Source organism: Sceloporus undulatus, chromosome 1 (assembly GCF_019175285.1).
Source record: "Sceloporus undulatus isolate JIND9_A2432 ecotype Alabama chromosome 1, SceUnd_v1.1, whole genome shotgun sequence".
NCBI classification, from domain to species: domain Eukaryota; kingdom Metazoa; phylum Chordata; class Lepidosauria; order Squamata; family Phrynosomatidae; genus Sceloporus; species Sceloporus undulatus.
Window position 1 is genome coordinate 202,968,745 of NC_056522.1, and position 16,204 is coordinate 202,984,948.

At 40.1% G+C, this 16,204-nt stretch overlaps 1 protein-coding gene across 6 annotated transcripts in view; it reads left to right on the top strand.

The window, feature by feature from the left end:
* ZNF385B (zinc finger protein 385B) overlaps nt 1-16,204 on the top strand; it is a 185,319-nt gene that overhangs the window by 60,632 nt on the left and 108,483 nt on the right. The window contains exon 1 of one of the 6 annotated variants that reach the window (XM_042461607.1): nt 13,877-14,010. The exons of the other annotated variants lie outside the window; for them this stretch is intronic. Within the exon in view, the coding sequence (XP_042317541.1) occupies nt 13,971-14,010 (40 nt within the window). The 5' untranslated portion in view covers nt 13,877-13,970. Of the gene's footprint in view, nt 1-13,876; nt 14,011-16,204 lie in introns of those variants that run through there. 6 annotated transcript variants of the gene reach the window in all.

Here is a 16,204-nt window from a genome sequence, read left to right on the forward strand (position 1 = left end):
AGGAGCTGGTAAGTATTAGTTCAGGAGGCTTTAGCAATTTGAGAGGAGGATGGTATTGAGTAGTTAGCATTTTGGACAGCTAGGAGGAGAGAGGGAGGAGAGATTGCAGTGTGAGTTGAGGAAAAGATTAGGAAAGGATGCAAATATAATTTACGTGGGCTAGGAAAGTTAACTGGTCTAGCAGTGTTTTGTTTTTAATATGAAATAACTGCTTTTTCTTTTTCATATTGATATGCTGCCTGAAGCTGTTTTGTCAGGGGAATTACTGACCACATTCCTGCACATGTCTGTGTATTTGTAGCTGTCCTATTTCTGTTTAAAAAGCTATAGTGGGTTCCAAGGAAGGGTTATGGTGAGCCAGAGGCTCTAAGTTAAGAAAGGGGTAAGCTGAGATGCTGTCACATGCATATTGGCCAGCTGTGTGATGAAGGTTGTAAATGTTTCTTTGAAATAGCGCTATGCTCCAACCCCTCCAAAACAACAAATTATAAGAAGTACCCCTCCCCAAAATAAAACTTTACTGGACCCCACCACCCTGGATAAGTATCATTTTCTGCTCTCCCTTTCTTAAGTAAAGTCTTAGAGCAAGTGGTGGTAGTACAACTCTTTCTTGGATGAAGTGGATTTCCTGGATCCATTCCAGTCTGGATGCAAGCCTGGTTGTGGCAGGGAAACAGTCTTGCTTGCCTTGGAGAATGATGGCACCAGGTCCTAGACAAGAGGATACCAATCATGGTATCATTCTGTGTCTGTTTGAATGATACAGAACTCGGAGGCACTTCTGTGGCACCAGTCTGTTTTTTGCTAAACATTCCTAGAAGATGGTGATAGAAGATAGCAGCCCAGCCTCTTGGCTTTTAGCCTGTGGGTTCCACAGGGCTCAGTACTGTTTCTCATCTATCTAGACACAGACAGACAGACAAACAGGAGAGAGAAAGGTGTCATCTGCAAGTACTACTGATGGCACTCAACCCCCCAAAAGTCATCTGGGGTTGGGTGCTATCAGTTATTCTTGCTAATGACACCTAGCTATATCAGTCTTTCACAACTGATGCCAAGGAAGCTGTGGAAATCCGGAATTGCTGTCTGGATATAGTAAAGCATTGGATGTGGGTGAATAAACTAAGGTTCCAGCAAGACAAGATGGAAGTGCTGCTTGTCAGTCAGAAAGCTAACCTGGGGTTGGGATCACAACCTGTTCTCGGTGGGAATTGCACTCTCTCTGCAAAATCAGTTTCATGGTTCTTGGACCTGGCACTGCTCCTGGTTGGCCCAGTGGCTGTGGCAGTCAAAAATGTCTTTGCTCCATGTTGGTTGATGTGCCAGATGCTCCTTTTCCTGTGAAGGATACATCTGGCCACAGTGGCTCATGCCTTCGTTACCTCCCAAATAGGCTACTGTAATGACCTCTTTGAGGGATTGCCCTTAAAAAGTATTTAGAAACTGCAAGTAGTGCAAAATGTGGAAGCCGGACTGTTGCTGCATGTGCTTTTAAGAGATCAGTTTTACAAGAACTACACTAGCTTCCAATTCCCTTCTGAGTTCAAATCAACATGCTGGTTTTGACTTACAAAGCCTAAACAACTTGAGGACAAGATGTTTGAAAGACTGACTACTCCCTTATGAGTCTGCTCAAAATTTGAGATCCTCATTGGAGGCATTCTTGTATGTCTCAATACTCCATGAGTTGGTGTATACATATGACAGTCCTGGCAGCACCCATGGGACTCCTTACTAAAGGAACCTAGGCTAGTTCCTTCCAACTCTTCTAAACTCTATCTCTTCTGTCAAAGAAAGTTAGGCTTGCCAGTTAAGATTGTGCTGTTCTCATTGGCATTTGATCATTGAAATGTCTCTTTATGTTTTGACTGTCTGGTTTTAAATTATGTTAGGTTTTTGGGGGGGAGGTTGTTATCTGATTGTTTTAGAAGTTTTTAATCTATGTATTTAACATTTTAAATGTTTTTATATGTTGTAATCACCTCAGGGGGGCTAGTGGACTGAGAGATGTCTTAAATAAATAAATAATATCCCCAAGAGCTACACCGTATAGAAATGTCTTCATTAAATTCATTTTTCAGCTGAGTTTCTTTTTTAGACACACATATCAAGTTCGCTAAGAGACAGAGAGATGAACCAAGAAGTCCTTGGTTTGAATTCTCACTCCAGTTACTTGCCTTAAGCAAGCTATTCTCTTTCAGTTTCAGTCCCCTTCCTATCTGAAAATACTAACACATTACTGGGTTTTTATAAGGATTACAACTATGTAATGAGTATGTAATACTATGGTTAATTGAAAGTACAATGCAAATATTATTTTATTCTACACACAGCTGCTTCCTCTCCAACACACCCACACAACTTTTTCCTATTACTATCCTCTTTCCTTTTTCTTCTTCTTATCCCACCCATGCAGCCAGTTTCCTGTACAAACATCATAGGACAACAGGCACTGGCTAAATGTGCACAGAGGTTTAGTTACCTTTAAGTGGTTGGGAAAGCAGGTGGAAGATCACTCACATATGATGTTAGTTTGCACTCAGAAGTAGATCAGCTGCATAAAGTTGGGAAGTTAATGAGCAGAAGTAAAATCTGCTATTTATTTTGCCTAATCCACATGACAACCCAGTTTAATGAAAAGTCATCTGGTGTCTTGCCAGCTATAGAGTTCACAGATGCTCAGCTGTCATGTTGAGTCTCAGGGCCTGATCCCTTCCTCAAGCAAGTAGTGTAATCACAGAAAAAGAATGCCTCTATGAAAATAATTTTTAATATTTTTAAAGCCCTGCTGCTACAGTTTCTTTCCAGAAAGCTGCTATAGACTCTCCATTGGGTTCACCTTGCCTTTTCCTCTCCTCCCCTATCAAAGTCCCTTAAATTATCAATTACAACCCACTGGCATCAGGGCTCAACAGAAAGCAGGAAATGGACATCAGTGAACTTGGAGTCATCATGCATGTGTTCGTAGTGGCAGCAGGGCTGGCTGGTTGCTAGTGCAACCTTCTGGTCTTCCTTCTGAGAAGGATGAAGGAACAACAAGGGGAAAGCTTAGTAAGCCACCATTGAAGTGGCATCACTCCAGCATTTTCCATTAATGGGAATTCGTGTTAATGCAGTGCCACGATTACAGGATATTGACAAGATCAGCGTGTACAGTATGAAAGGCTTTTGCACAATCTCACCCTGTCTCCCCCCCCCCCTCCCCCCAGAAGGGATAAGGATGGGAGAGCGATCCTGTCCCTATCTCATGTACATGTGATAATCTAATCTGCACCATTTTTACTTTTCTTATCTCCTGTCTGGATGTTTCATGCCTCTATACTCTGCTTTTTCCCATATGACCAGACAAAGACCTCATGTGAAAAGAAGAGAACCCTGATTTTGAAACTGTCTGATGTCAGCTTTTGTGAAACTGTTCCCTTTCCTATTGATATCTCTCCTCCGTAACTGGCTTATTCAAGTAGCAGCTTATCATTTTAGACAATTACTCTTTCATACATTTATTTTTAGTGACTTACACCCAAGTCTTCAAGACAGTATTGTGCACTGATTGCAGTGGCACTTGATAATGTGGTGTGTTCAGGATCAGGGTGTATTTTGAACTAGATATGGAATATCCACCCTATTTTACTTTACTCAGAAGTCTCAGTTTTAACTTTCTGGAATTCTATTTGTCATTCACTAGTAGCTTCTTTAATAGTACTGTATTTTTCATGCTCCTTTTAAAGATGTCTTTCCCAGAAGAGTTGATAGTAACGACACTACATAAAGTCTTCCTTCCTTCCTTCCTTCCTTCCTTCCTTCCTTGTTATTCATCTTCATATTTAGGAGTTCGGTTTGTGTGTTTTCCCTGAAGACCAAGAAAAAAATTCCTTCTTTAAAAAAGTACCAGCAGCACCAGCATCTAACAGTGTGTTTTAAAAGTTATTTCCCATCAGTGCAGATCAGCTAGTAACAGATGATGAGATAGATGCAAAAAATAAAAAATTGAACACAAATCCTAGAGAATTCTGATTACATAAAAAGGGCTTAAACATAGACAGTCACATTATCTGCTGCTCCTACAAAACTAGGAACCTTTCCCTTCTGTTAATCAGAAGGGTATTTATAGATTGAATTATAAATCTTTTCAGTGTGGTGGTATTCAAAGCATATGCTTAACACACTACAGCAATAAATACAAGGCAGATGAAAATTAGAATATGGGCCACTTTTTCATTTCCCCATTTCCCTCTTAAAATCAAACTAAGCAAAATTTTCCTAGTTGGTTAGACTGCCTGGTGTTGCCCTAAAGCGGCTTTCCCTTCTGGAGCTGTAGTTCCGCTGATAAAAAGTTTACTGGCCAGAATCGCAGATGGCCTAACTGGATCAGAGTATGAGTGAATCAGCCCCAATTTGCTGTGCAGTATTCTGGCTTCCCATCTCTGGTGTCTACAGTTGTGTTCCACCATGCTAAGGATGGCGCAGCCTGAATGTACCACTACCAACCCATTCCTGGAAATCCATCAGAGTGGAACCATATGTAGTACTGTATTGCACCAGATTTCTTTTGATCCCAGTAAATCTATCCATACCTGCCTGATTATGATATGGGTTTGGTGAGAACTTGAGAAAAGGCTCTCTCAGCAGCTGTGCCTACACTTTGACAGACCTCCCTGATGGGAGATTTGCATAAACATCCTCCTCCCATTTCATTTGATCTTTTTACAGTAGGTAAAGGCTTTCCTTTTCAGATAAGCTTTTGAACTCCCAGGCTCCATTTGCTTCTGTTTTTTTCCCTTAGGGTTGGCTGCTCTTCTCCTGCCTCATTGTACTGTATTTGACTTGTTTTCTTGGCCACTTTGGTGTCCCAGAACAGCTGTACTGTGATCATGGGGACTCATCAGCACAGCAGTGGTAGCTCCATTGACTGGTTTGTTAATGGAGATGTTTTTTGTGTCGAGAGTAGTAAATAATACCTTGAAGAGGTAGCTATCAACTGTGCGGTATTTATTTTTCTTATTTACATTAAGATAATGGGACCTTGCATTTGGAGGCTGACAGTATTATTCCTTTGCTTCTACCTCTGCTCCCAATCTGGACTGGGTTAGGGAAATCTGAGCCTGCAATTTGTAGTGCTCCAAAGCAATCCATTAGTTTAATTTTTTGACAACGAAAATTGCAGACCTGGACCCCCTGGAGTAGATTAGAGCCACAGCCAAAGGCAAAAATTGATGTTCCTCTCACAGTTCCAGTCAGATTGGGTCCCCTGCCCCTACATTAAAGGATGAAGCCATGCAGTTACACTTTTAAAGTACATTCTGTTTTGGCCTTAAGACATCCAAGAAATGTTGAAGAGGAAGTAACAGCTTATAGAGAAAGGAAATTATGTTTCACAGCTGTCTTTCTGCTGGAAGGCTCAGCTCAACTCAGTCAGTTGCCTTGCTGTCTGACTGCATACCTTCTGTACTTGGACTCCTTTAACTGACACCTCTGATCAGCTTCTTCTAGTTAGGGAACAGGAATTTATCAGTGAAGAGTTTATTTGGATGAAAATTTCACAGGGAAGATCTTTTGATATTACTTGGACAATTGCTAATAGGTTGAGATGAACAAAAGTTTGTGCTGAAAATACTTAAACGTTTAAGCTTGGCAGATATCTCTCCCCCACCCCCCAGACTTGTATATTCTTACAGTCTTCATGCTGCAAAGATATCTTGTAGTACCTTTGAAAGAAAGACGCTGGTACCATGAGCTTTTGTAGACCTGAGTTTACTTCCTCAGTTGCTAGCTTTTTTCTTTCCGTTAGTCTCAAATGTGCTTCAAGATTCATTCGCACACTGATTTTCCAGATTAACACAGCTGTGCCTTTGAATTTTTCATGCTATTAACTTTTTCAGTTTGGTCCCAAGTGTCCACAAACTTTAGTTCTTTTTATGAAATTTATATGGTTTATATATGAAGAATTATAGGTGTGGCTACACTGAAATCCTTTGGAATCTACAGTATAGTTAAAACTCACTTGGCAACACAAATCTGTACTCTGATCTCTTAATGTCTTTTCTCCCTTGCCTTCTTAATTAATATAGTGAATTTGTAACTGTTAAAATGTTCAAAATGGTCTTTTCAGAAAGACACTGAAGTCACAAAATACTATCTGTGAGTGCACACTTGTTTATAATGGAATTTGGAGGCAGCCCCTGAAGGCATTCTTCAGGTATTCATTGGGGAAGTCATAACTAATGCAAGAAAGTGGATGATGCTGTACCACGGTAGAAGTGCTTTTTCTCACCTGGTATTCTTGACCCTGGATATCACCTGATAGTCTTAGAATTGCAAGGATTTTTTATTGACTGCATAGAGCATTGGGAGAGAACTTTGTTTACATCAAAGGAAAGAGCAGAAGCGTACATTAGGGATTTGATTGCAGCCAGCTTTTCTAGCTTAGAAAAGATGAAGCAAGATAGAAGATTTATTTTCTGGCCATTGTCTTTAAGTAAGAGTTTGGGTATTTCATTAATTGTATCCTCTATTTGCACTTAATGCATAACTAGCCCAGTCTTACAGTTGAAATAGGCACCTCTCTCATTTTAGTGTACTTTAATCTGCACAAAACACTGTTCTGGTTTAGGGATTAGACAGAACCAATGGTAGATGTATGGCTCTCTGAACACATGGGGCAAGTGTTGTGTATATAACATACAATACACACACATACACACAATATATATATAATAGGCAGTTATGTATATATAATATTAATACATAATATTGTTATGTTTTAAAATCACAGTTGAACCTCTGCTTATGTCTGACAGTGGAGAAGTTTTAATGCCATGAATGAAATGCAGCAAGTCCAGAAGATCTATTTTATGTTTTGCAACACTGATTTAAATGGTCTGCTAGCTCCCACAGAATAGATAACATGGTATTTGCGGATTTGTTACCTATTTCAAATAGCCAAAGTGAAGAGGTTTTCTATCAGAATTGTATCAACAGTATCTGTTCCATTAAACAAACACATTACACAGGAGCACTCGCCGTGTCTTTGCCAGAAAACCTGAGCAAACAGATAAGAATTGGCTTTGACAGCCTTTTGTTGGTGGTCAGGAGCTGCACCTGGTGCACTGCTTTTCAGAAGCAGCTTGTCGCTAGCCAAGCAGCATTGTTGTTTAACAGGAGCTGCCCAAGTACATTTCAGCTTTGGAGTATCTACCTGATGTGTAATCAGAGTGCTTGCATGTAAAAATCTGAGCTGGTAACAATAGTTGTGACTTGTTTGTTCACTGCTTGAGTATGTGTATATATTCTTATGTAACAAGCTTCCTAGAACTATCCAGAGGAATGGGGCATATTTTTTTCAGTGCCATCACATTGAATTCCACCCCCACTAGTACATGGAAAGTTAGCATGTCAAAGACATAGCATCTATCCCTGATATACTAACTTCCTATGAATAAAAATGTCAGTGTAGAGGAGCATTCACTGGTGTAAGAGGACCATAGCCAAGATGGGGCCACTAGATAAAAGTTTTATACACTGAATACTGATTTTCTCTACCTAAGAAGTCTTCAAAATGGGGCTTCTAAAATGTGTGACATGACTTCTTATTCAAAGAATTAAGCACTCATTTTTGAATAGGAAAATTAATGCTTTGCAAAACATTAAAAGCATGAATGGTTTTAATTCACTAGATGCTTCAGGAGAAAGTTCCTTTATGTTGATGCCCATTTCCATTTAGCCATCTCCATTTGTCAGTAACTGTTTTTCATCAGTATGCCACTATGATCAGATCATGGAAAAGTTCTCTGAATCAATTAAAAGGTATTTTAAAAAAACCTGGAAACTTTGTTGGGGATGCTACAGGCATCATGAAGAAATTTGATTTTGAATTTTCATGAGGAGCATCTCAAAGCTCCTTAAGGCCACCCAGAGCAAAGAAGTAAGAGTAAAGGAATCTATGCAACAATCAACATGGCTGCACAAATGGGCCAATAGATGTGGGATGAGTATAACTTTTGATCGGGGTAGGCAACCCTTTTGAGCTGGGGGCCGGGTTGGTGTCCCTCAGACAACTGGGGGGCCGAAGCCAAAAAATAAATAATTAAATAATTTTTTAAAAAAAATTAAATAAATAAATAAACTGGGGCAAATGTAGGACAAAATTTTCAAATGGAGGGCACTCTTTAAATAAAAGATGGAGGACACACGAAAAAAATTGCTGATTTTATAAAAAATGTTCAGATAAATGCATGTTTCTGAGGCTTCTATAGAAATTGCCCCACTGTGCCCCTCGCGCGAGATGCCAAAGGCCCTGGCGGCAATCGGTGGCAAGACCTGGCTGGGGCCGGTCCCAAGGCCTTGCCGGGCCGCATCCGGCCCACGGGCCGCAGGTTGCCTACCCCTGCTTTTGATTAATTCCTCCAAGAAGCTGAACATCTGAAAGACAACTGAGGAAATTCCAGTTGACAACTGGAGGTGGGGAGGAGTTCTAGAAGAGAAGCAAAAACAAAATAAGTGCCTTGTCACTCCTTAAAGACACTTTTTTGTGATGTAAGTTTTGAAGGGCTACACAAACCACTTTGCATCTGAGGCGATTTCCAGACCGCCCAAAAGTACGTGCTCGGCACATGCTAGGGTTAGAAAGGGGCGCCCTTTCCGGACGCCCCTAACCCTAGTACGCGCCGAGCACGTACAAAATGGCAGTGCCCATTCTACATGGGTGCTGCCATTTTGACGTAGCAGACGCTTAGCGTCCGCACGTCTCGGTGCCATTATGATGCCACAAGTGCACCCATGGCACTTTGTGGCATCATAATGGCGCCGCAAAAAGAAGCTGCTTTTTGCGGCGCGGAGGAGTTGTGTGGTTTGGCTGCGGAGGCTCCTCCACAAAGCAAATGAGGGTGCCGGCAGACCGCTGTTTTGGGCAGTCTGTAAAGCACCTGATACATACCCAAGGGCGTTTATGCTCCAACGGAGCTGTTAGTCTTTAAGTTGCCACAGAATGCTTCATTGTATTTGATTGCCAAACTATCATAGCTACCCCTCTGGAATATGAGAAGTTCTGGCTTTGAAGATTATATCTTTGAAGAAAAATCTGGTGACAAAAATGATTCAGATTCAGGGAGTGAAACTGAAGAATATTTTTTTGAACTACAGTACTAACATTATACCGAATGCAACAGGCAATTTTTTTAAAAAAACAGGAAAATTATAAATGACTTCCTGCCTCATAGTATCTGTGAGTGACATGTTTCAAGAAAATGCAGGTCAAGCAGCGCATGATATTGAACACATGCAGTTTCCCCTCACCTTGTTTTTTAAAGCCTCTCAAGTGGCCTTTTAGGTGAACACTGGTAGGTGGGGAGGACACAAAAGATTAACTTAGCAAATCACTTGAGCCTCGGTCCCTTCAGTTGCCTAGGAATCAGTCCCAACAAAAAGAGAAAGTAGAATGAGAAAGTGACAATAAAATGTATGCCTCTATGTTCATTGTTGCTGTTGTTGTGTGCCTTTAAGTCTTATCCAACCCTTTGCTAAGTCCAAATGTACAACAGATAACATTCAGCCCACATTCTCTTTTGTTCTGCAGAAAAAAAGAACTGCTAGCTACACATGAAAAAATAATAATAAACCAAATGCCTTTCAAACTGAATTCTTTTTCAAGGACTCTTGAACAACCAATTTCAATCCTGATCTTTCCACACATCTGTAAATATTCTAACGGAATATGTTGAGTAAACATTGTAGTAAGCCTTTAGACTTCACAGGAACATGCAGTATGCAATAAAGATGACAGGGATCTCAAGTGGTTCTGCTTATAAATGGCTGTTTTCTAAGCCAGGCAGCTGTTTAAAATGATGGCAAGGATTAAGGCAGAGCTTGGCAACTTCCACAGCACAGAAGGTCACATTGGGCACACTAAAATCATGGAGCTGGCATATTTTGCATAAAACTTACACAAATGGGGTGCACTTCTTCAGCTGCCTGTGCTGTACAAATTCCTGTAGGTTAATAGCTCTTGTTGAGCAGCTTTTAGTAAGCTATAGCTGGCAAGTACTGGCAGTGCTAAGCCCAGAGTGTTCAAGCTGCAAGGTTACTTCACTCTCTAAGTTAGGATATGAACATAAAAACAGATTGGGGGGGGGGGGGGAGTTTTGTATTCTTTCTTGGCTTTTGGAACACATGGGCAGAACATTTTTTTTTATCCCAGCAGCTGAGTACTAAATGTTTGCAGCCACTTAAAATGAAAATTGAAGCTTGTCAGTCACTCAGAATCTTACTTGAATCTTTCAAACTCTTCTATGTATCTTCAGGAATATGGAGAAGGTAAAGTGTGACCAAATCTGTTCAAAGGTATAGTAGCAGTTACTTGTAGGCAAATTATATAACTGAAGTGTCACATCATTTGAACCCTGCCGTAAAATTAGCTCTTGACTACATATGTCTGTGTGATGGACAGTTTGAGTCTCAGTTAGGTTTCAAGAGTTGCTGCTTACCATTTTATGAGCACAACATCAATCAGCTCCAATATTCAGCTACAGTCATGTGTGTGGCATTGTTGTATTACTATGTTTTGAGTATTTTGAAATGGCCCTCGGGCTATTCAATAAACTTGTTTATATTTATTCAGCTACAGTCAGAGACCCGGGTTCAAATTCTTGGTCAGCCACAAAGCTCATTGAGTAAATGGTGCTGCAGTCATTAACTGTCACCCTAATCTGCTTGACAGGGTTGTAACAATAACTGAAGAAAGGGCAAGATGAAAATATTTAGTAATGATGATTTCTGAATAGCTTGTTAAGGACTTCCCAAAGGAAGTGATAAAATGCATGGGAGATTTTCCTCTGTTAACTAAATTTGCCTTTCAGTTTCTAGACTTTGAGTTTGGCATACACATTTCCATTTCAAGTGTTCACATATATGTGAATCAAATTTCAGCTAGCATATGACAGAGTAAATTGTCTTGTCTATGTAACTAACATTTCTCATGAGGAAAATCCCTCTTTGTCTGTTCTGTTGTCTCCATAACAACAGAGAGTCTTCACAACAAAAGAATAGCCACTGAGGTTGTCACCTGAAAATCTTATGTTCAAGTTATTGTTGATAGCAACGCAACAGATGCCAAGGGAAGAGTTACTAACAGACAATAATAGGCACTGCACCTATCCCTGAGGTATTTCATGTGATGGTTTCAAAGTGGAAAACATACCAGTGAATAAGTCAGATGCAACTGGCATCTGGTTTGGATTGGCAGGAGACTGCTGTTTATCATCTATAATGCCTTAAAGTGAACAGCATTTACTCAAATGTTGCACGACTCTTTACAATGACATTCAGTTTTAAACATTCAAAATTGAAGTAATTACACACATATATAAACGTATCTAAAGCAGAGGTTTAGTATGGCCATAATCATTAAATGTATTAAAAGAGTATGCTTGCTTGCTTGCTCACTTATAAAAATATTTTAGCAGTACAGGTACTTGACTTAATGCCAGGATGTCCCATTTATTTTAGCATTTGAGAATCCAAATTACTAATAAGTAGAACTTAAATAAGACATTTATGACAGCCTATTTTAAATAGACAAAAGTATGAGTGATTCTATATGAAGGAAGTCTAAGAGTTTTTGTTGACATTACGTCTAAATAATCATCTACAGCTGTGGCCCTCCAGATGTTTTGGACTTTGGCTTCCAAAGACTCCAGTCAGTTTGACCAGTGCTCAGGGATTCTGGGATCTGAAGTGCAATACACTTGGAGGACCAAAGTTTAAGAAACACTGATCTATATCATAAGTGGAAATCTTGCAGCCTTCCAGATGTTCTTGAACAACAAATCCCAGCATTCTTTATTATTACCTATACAGTACTGACTTTAACTGCTGGCAGCTGAATCCAACATCCTCTTGAGGGCTGCATCATTCCCATCCATTTGTAGTTCCCAGCAGTCTGGCTGTTAAGCCCAAATGAAACAATTCCTGGAACTAATTTCTTTACCCAGCCCAACACTCTGTACTGGTTAGCGTGTGTATGGTGATTATTTGGGGAGTAATAACACAGTCTTAATCAAACATACACTGAAACAAGTTTTACTTTTATGAACTGTTTTGTTGATGTAAGAATCTGCATGCCCAGAGGTTAGTTAACTCCAGAATAAACACAAATACACAAGTTCCTTTGGATGAAAAAAGGCCTCAACTATTTATTGATTACAGCAAGAGATGGGATGGCAAATGCATGGGTTGGATCCAAGCATTGGCTGACCTGCCTGTAGATCAATGAAATGATGCTCTGACCCAGAGCCAGACCTGAAAGTGAAGCAGGACAGATTCACCTGAGGCAGCAGTACCCCAGTGTGATCCCTCTGCACCCAGAAGGAGGTGCCAGAAACACCTCATCCCACAACTGGGATTCCCATTTCCTTCAGCACAGACCCCCAAGTCCCATAAGGGGACCCTCCTAAGATATCCCTTAACAGGGCACCCACGTAATGTCCCAGATCCTGGCCCTATGCCAACTGCCCCCAAGTTGGGACAATGGCATGTAAAATTATAAGCAAAGGCAAGCAATGCAAACTGAAGCTCTGGCCAACCCAGAAACTGAAAACCAAGGGTGAGAGGCAGAACTGGTGCCCCAAGAAAAACTGCCTCCGAGAAACAAGGCAGCAGTAGATATAGCCTACTACCTGACTGGATTGAAAGCTGCCACCTACTCCAGTCAGGCTCATCAGACAATGGGATTCAAACAGCACCTTGAACCCCACTGGCTGACATTCCCATGTTTCTCCCAGAAGGTGCATTTCATTGCCTCCTGGGAGAAAGAACCTGGAAGGTCACCATGGAAGAAGCCGACAAAGCTGCATACCAACTCTGGACCACAAAGTGGCCATATGATACATTGTGCAGTCCTTTTACATAGTTATTGTGAGTATGTGTTCAAGAAGAGAAACTAATTTTAAATTAGTTTGTACAGTTGTTAAAGCAAATGATAATAACATCTGAAAATAACCCATATAAATCTTATTTAGACTCTTGCCCTGTTTAACATTGGAGCCTTTCTACTACATGTGACCCTTCCTCCTCACCCTCCCATTGCTCAGAATGAGGCTGGCATCTACACTGCAGAATTAATGCAGTTTGACATCCCTTTAATTACCATGGGCCAATGCTATGGAATTATGGGATTTGTAGTTTTGTGAGATGTTTAGGCTTCTCTGTCATAGGGGTCTGATGCCACAACAGAGTACAAATCCCAGAATTCCATCGCATGGAGCCGTGATAGTTAAAGAGTTGTCAAATTGCATTAATTCTGCAGAGTGGCAGCATCCCATGTCAGCACACACACACACACACACATCTAAGAATGAGTAATGGGCACATAGCCCATTCCCATTCCCCTGAAAAGTACTGCATCACATCCTTGGTTGTTACAAAGGAAAAAAATCTATTTCAGCTTGTTACTGGAACTACCAAAGTAACAAGTAATAAATGATTTCTATGCTCTGATACTATGCATGCTTATTTTTGTATAATTCATATGGTCCAAATAAATATGGGTATGATTACATTGTGTAACTCTCCTGGGACACACACCTATTACAGCTTTTCTAAAGCAAGGCTCTTCATAGCTTTAGTTAATTTCAAGTCCAGTGCATCTGTCTGCCATGCAACCTCTAGTTGACCCTGACGTAATATGTGAAGCATGTTACTCAGTTTAGTTCATATGATGAAGGATGGTTATTATTTAGCAAAGTCTTGCCATCAAAGTCCTACTTTCCACTACAGCTTTACACAGATAGTGTACCCAAACCCACAACACCTGCAGCTCTGACCTTACCTTTGGTCGCTGCTCTGTTGTATTAAACTTTGTTGTTTAAATGAATGGAGCAATAGATATTTTTAAGGCATTTCTCAACTAAAGGGATGTCCAGCAGTTCATAAATTATGATTCGTATTATTCCTTTCCACCGGGAATGACTTGAAATGTCATGGAGCAAGCATGTAAAATATTGGAAAATAGTGCTAGAGGTGAGTCTGTTTCTTCCAGATTTGTTTATTTTTCTTGATGAGGTGTTCATGGCTGTTTTTAACCCTCTTGATTTACTTCAGTATGTTTGATGTATAGTCTGGGGGCAATAGTTATACTGGGTAGGTTTAATGGAATCGCAGTGGTATCTGTATTTGCTGTAATTATTTCGATATACTGGTTATTAAGTATTCCCTAATGAAAAACCCCAGTGCTAAAATAATTTGTAAAACAGTGATAATCATTTGTTAGTCTGTTTGCCAGGAATCCTTGCCACTGATTATGTGCACTGTTTATTTTATGATTAATGATAAAAACATCACTTAAAATGAGTGGAGATTCTGTCTGTGTATATACCTTGAGATCAATTCTGTATTGCCGATTTCTGGCTAACTGATGAATACAGTATGGGAGATCCTTTGTTTACCCCAAGAAAAATATGAAACTTTTAGTACAATTGCTATCTAAAATTACTTTATCCTCTGCACCAGCTTGATGCACAACTTTATTTCTTGAAACCAGATTCCTTTGCACATTTTTTAGAACCATTTTTCACTGAAAACAAGGACTAGCTGCGCTTAAGACTAGGAATAAGTGCACGCATACCCTCCGCTCAGCTCTCTTTCATTTGTTAATGGGAGAACACTCTTACAGGGTTCTTGTTTTAGTTTGTTCTAGGATGATTCATCCTATCATCTTATCATGTGAACCAGTGATAGTCCTCACGGGTTCACATGATTTCTCATGAACCTCTTTGTGCTCTTCATTGGAATCAGTAATGTACAGCCCGCTATCTCAGACCCTGGAAAATATACTTAAAGTAATTATAATTGTGAGTTGTCACCTAAAGGATTAATTCAGTTAAATTCTGTTACTGTATATATTGCATACATGCTTGTGTACATTCCAGAGGAATTGAATTGTGATTTTATGCTTGTATTGGAACAATGCTAGGATTACAACTGTACCTGTTCAGCAGAGGTACAAACTTGACATGCAGACCAGCTAAATTGGTTTTTGGAGTAGTATTGACTAGTTATTTTACTCTGGCTAGAACTCTGCTTTCTCCATCTAGTATTGATTGGGTCTTTTACTCAGTTTAAGATATAAGTATGTTAACAAATGGGATTCTCTTCAATAACTCTGTTGGTTATCAAATTTTACAGGGTATATTGTGATTGGTGATACCCTACTGCTGTAACAGGAATGTGAAACAAATTCTCCGTTTATTGCTTGAATGTAATTCTAAATTGTCTTGCTTTCTTCCTACTTCTTTTATTTCTTCCACTTTCACAGAAATTACAAGTTGGGAATGCTCTCCAAAAAACAGGACCATTGAGCAATGGTCCCATGTTTTGGAGAGTGTTCCCAACTCCAGTGATTATTGTGGAAGGCCCCTGAAGAAGGCCTTTTCTTACTGAGGCTGAAAAATGTTGGGCTTTTAAAAACACACACACACACACACACACACACACACACAGTTGGCCATCTCAGAGCACATGAAGCTTGTCACCTCATTCTTTTCTACTTTTAACATGATTTTCAGCACTCTCTTCGTTACTCATGCATATGTCACTAAAGGGTGCTCAGTGTTATGAGATGACTACAAACATTTCTATTTCACTTTATATAGTCAACATGGGAATTTGCAGTCGGTCACAATTATTCCTACCCTGTGACTACTGTGCATGCATACCTTGTCTTTCTCTCAAATGTCAGAATAGTGGTTGTGTTCAGATCCTAAAATGATTATACTGTATTAGAGATTTGCTTGCAGAAAAAAAGCTGGTAGTTGACCAATATGTTGCATGGAATGAATGCCATTTAAGTTTGTCCAGAGCGTGAAAATAATGTATAAGGATGTACATATAGGCAAGCTTGCCTTCTGCAGTTTTGAGCTTACGCGGAAGGCAAGCCCAGTCAGAAATAATGGGGCACATACTCGCACCCCACGCCCCATGCGCTGCCATGAGCACGTGCCCCATTTTTTTCTATGGGGATTAAGCATACGCTCTTCCCCATATGTGGGGGGTCTGGAATGGATCCCCCACATATGGGAAGGGCAGACCGTGTAATAATAATGGGGAGAATGGCAGTCACACAGATTTCCCTTTCATTCTCCTACATTTGCCTCTCATAAAAAGAAGGAGCTGATGAGGTCATAAATGGAAAATCATGTTGGGAATAGCACATGCC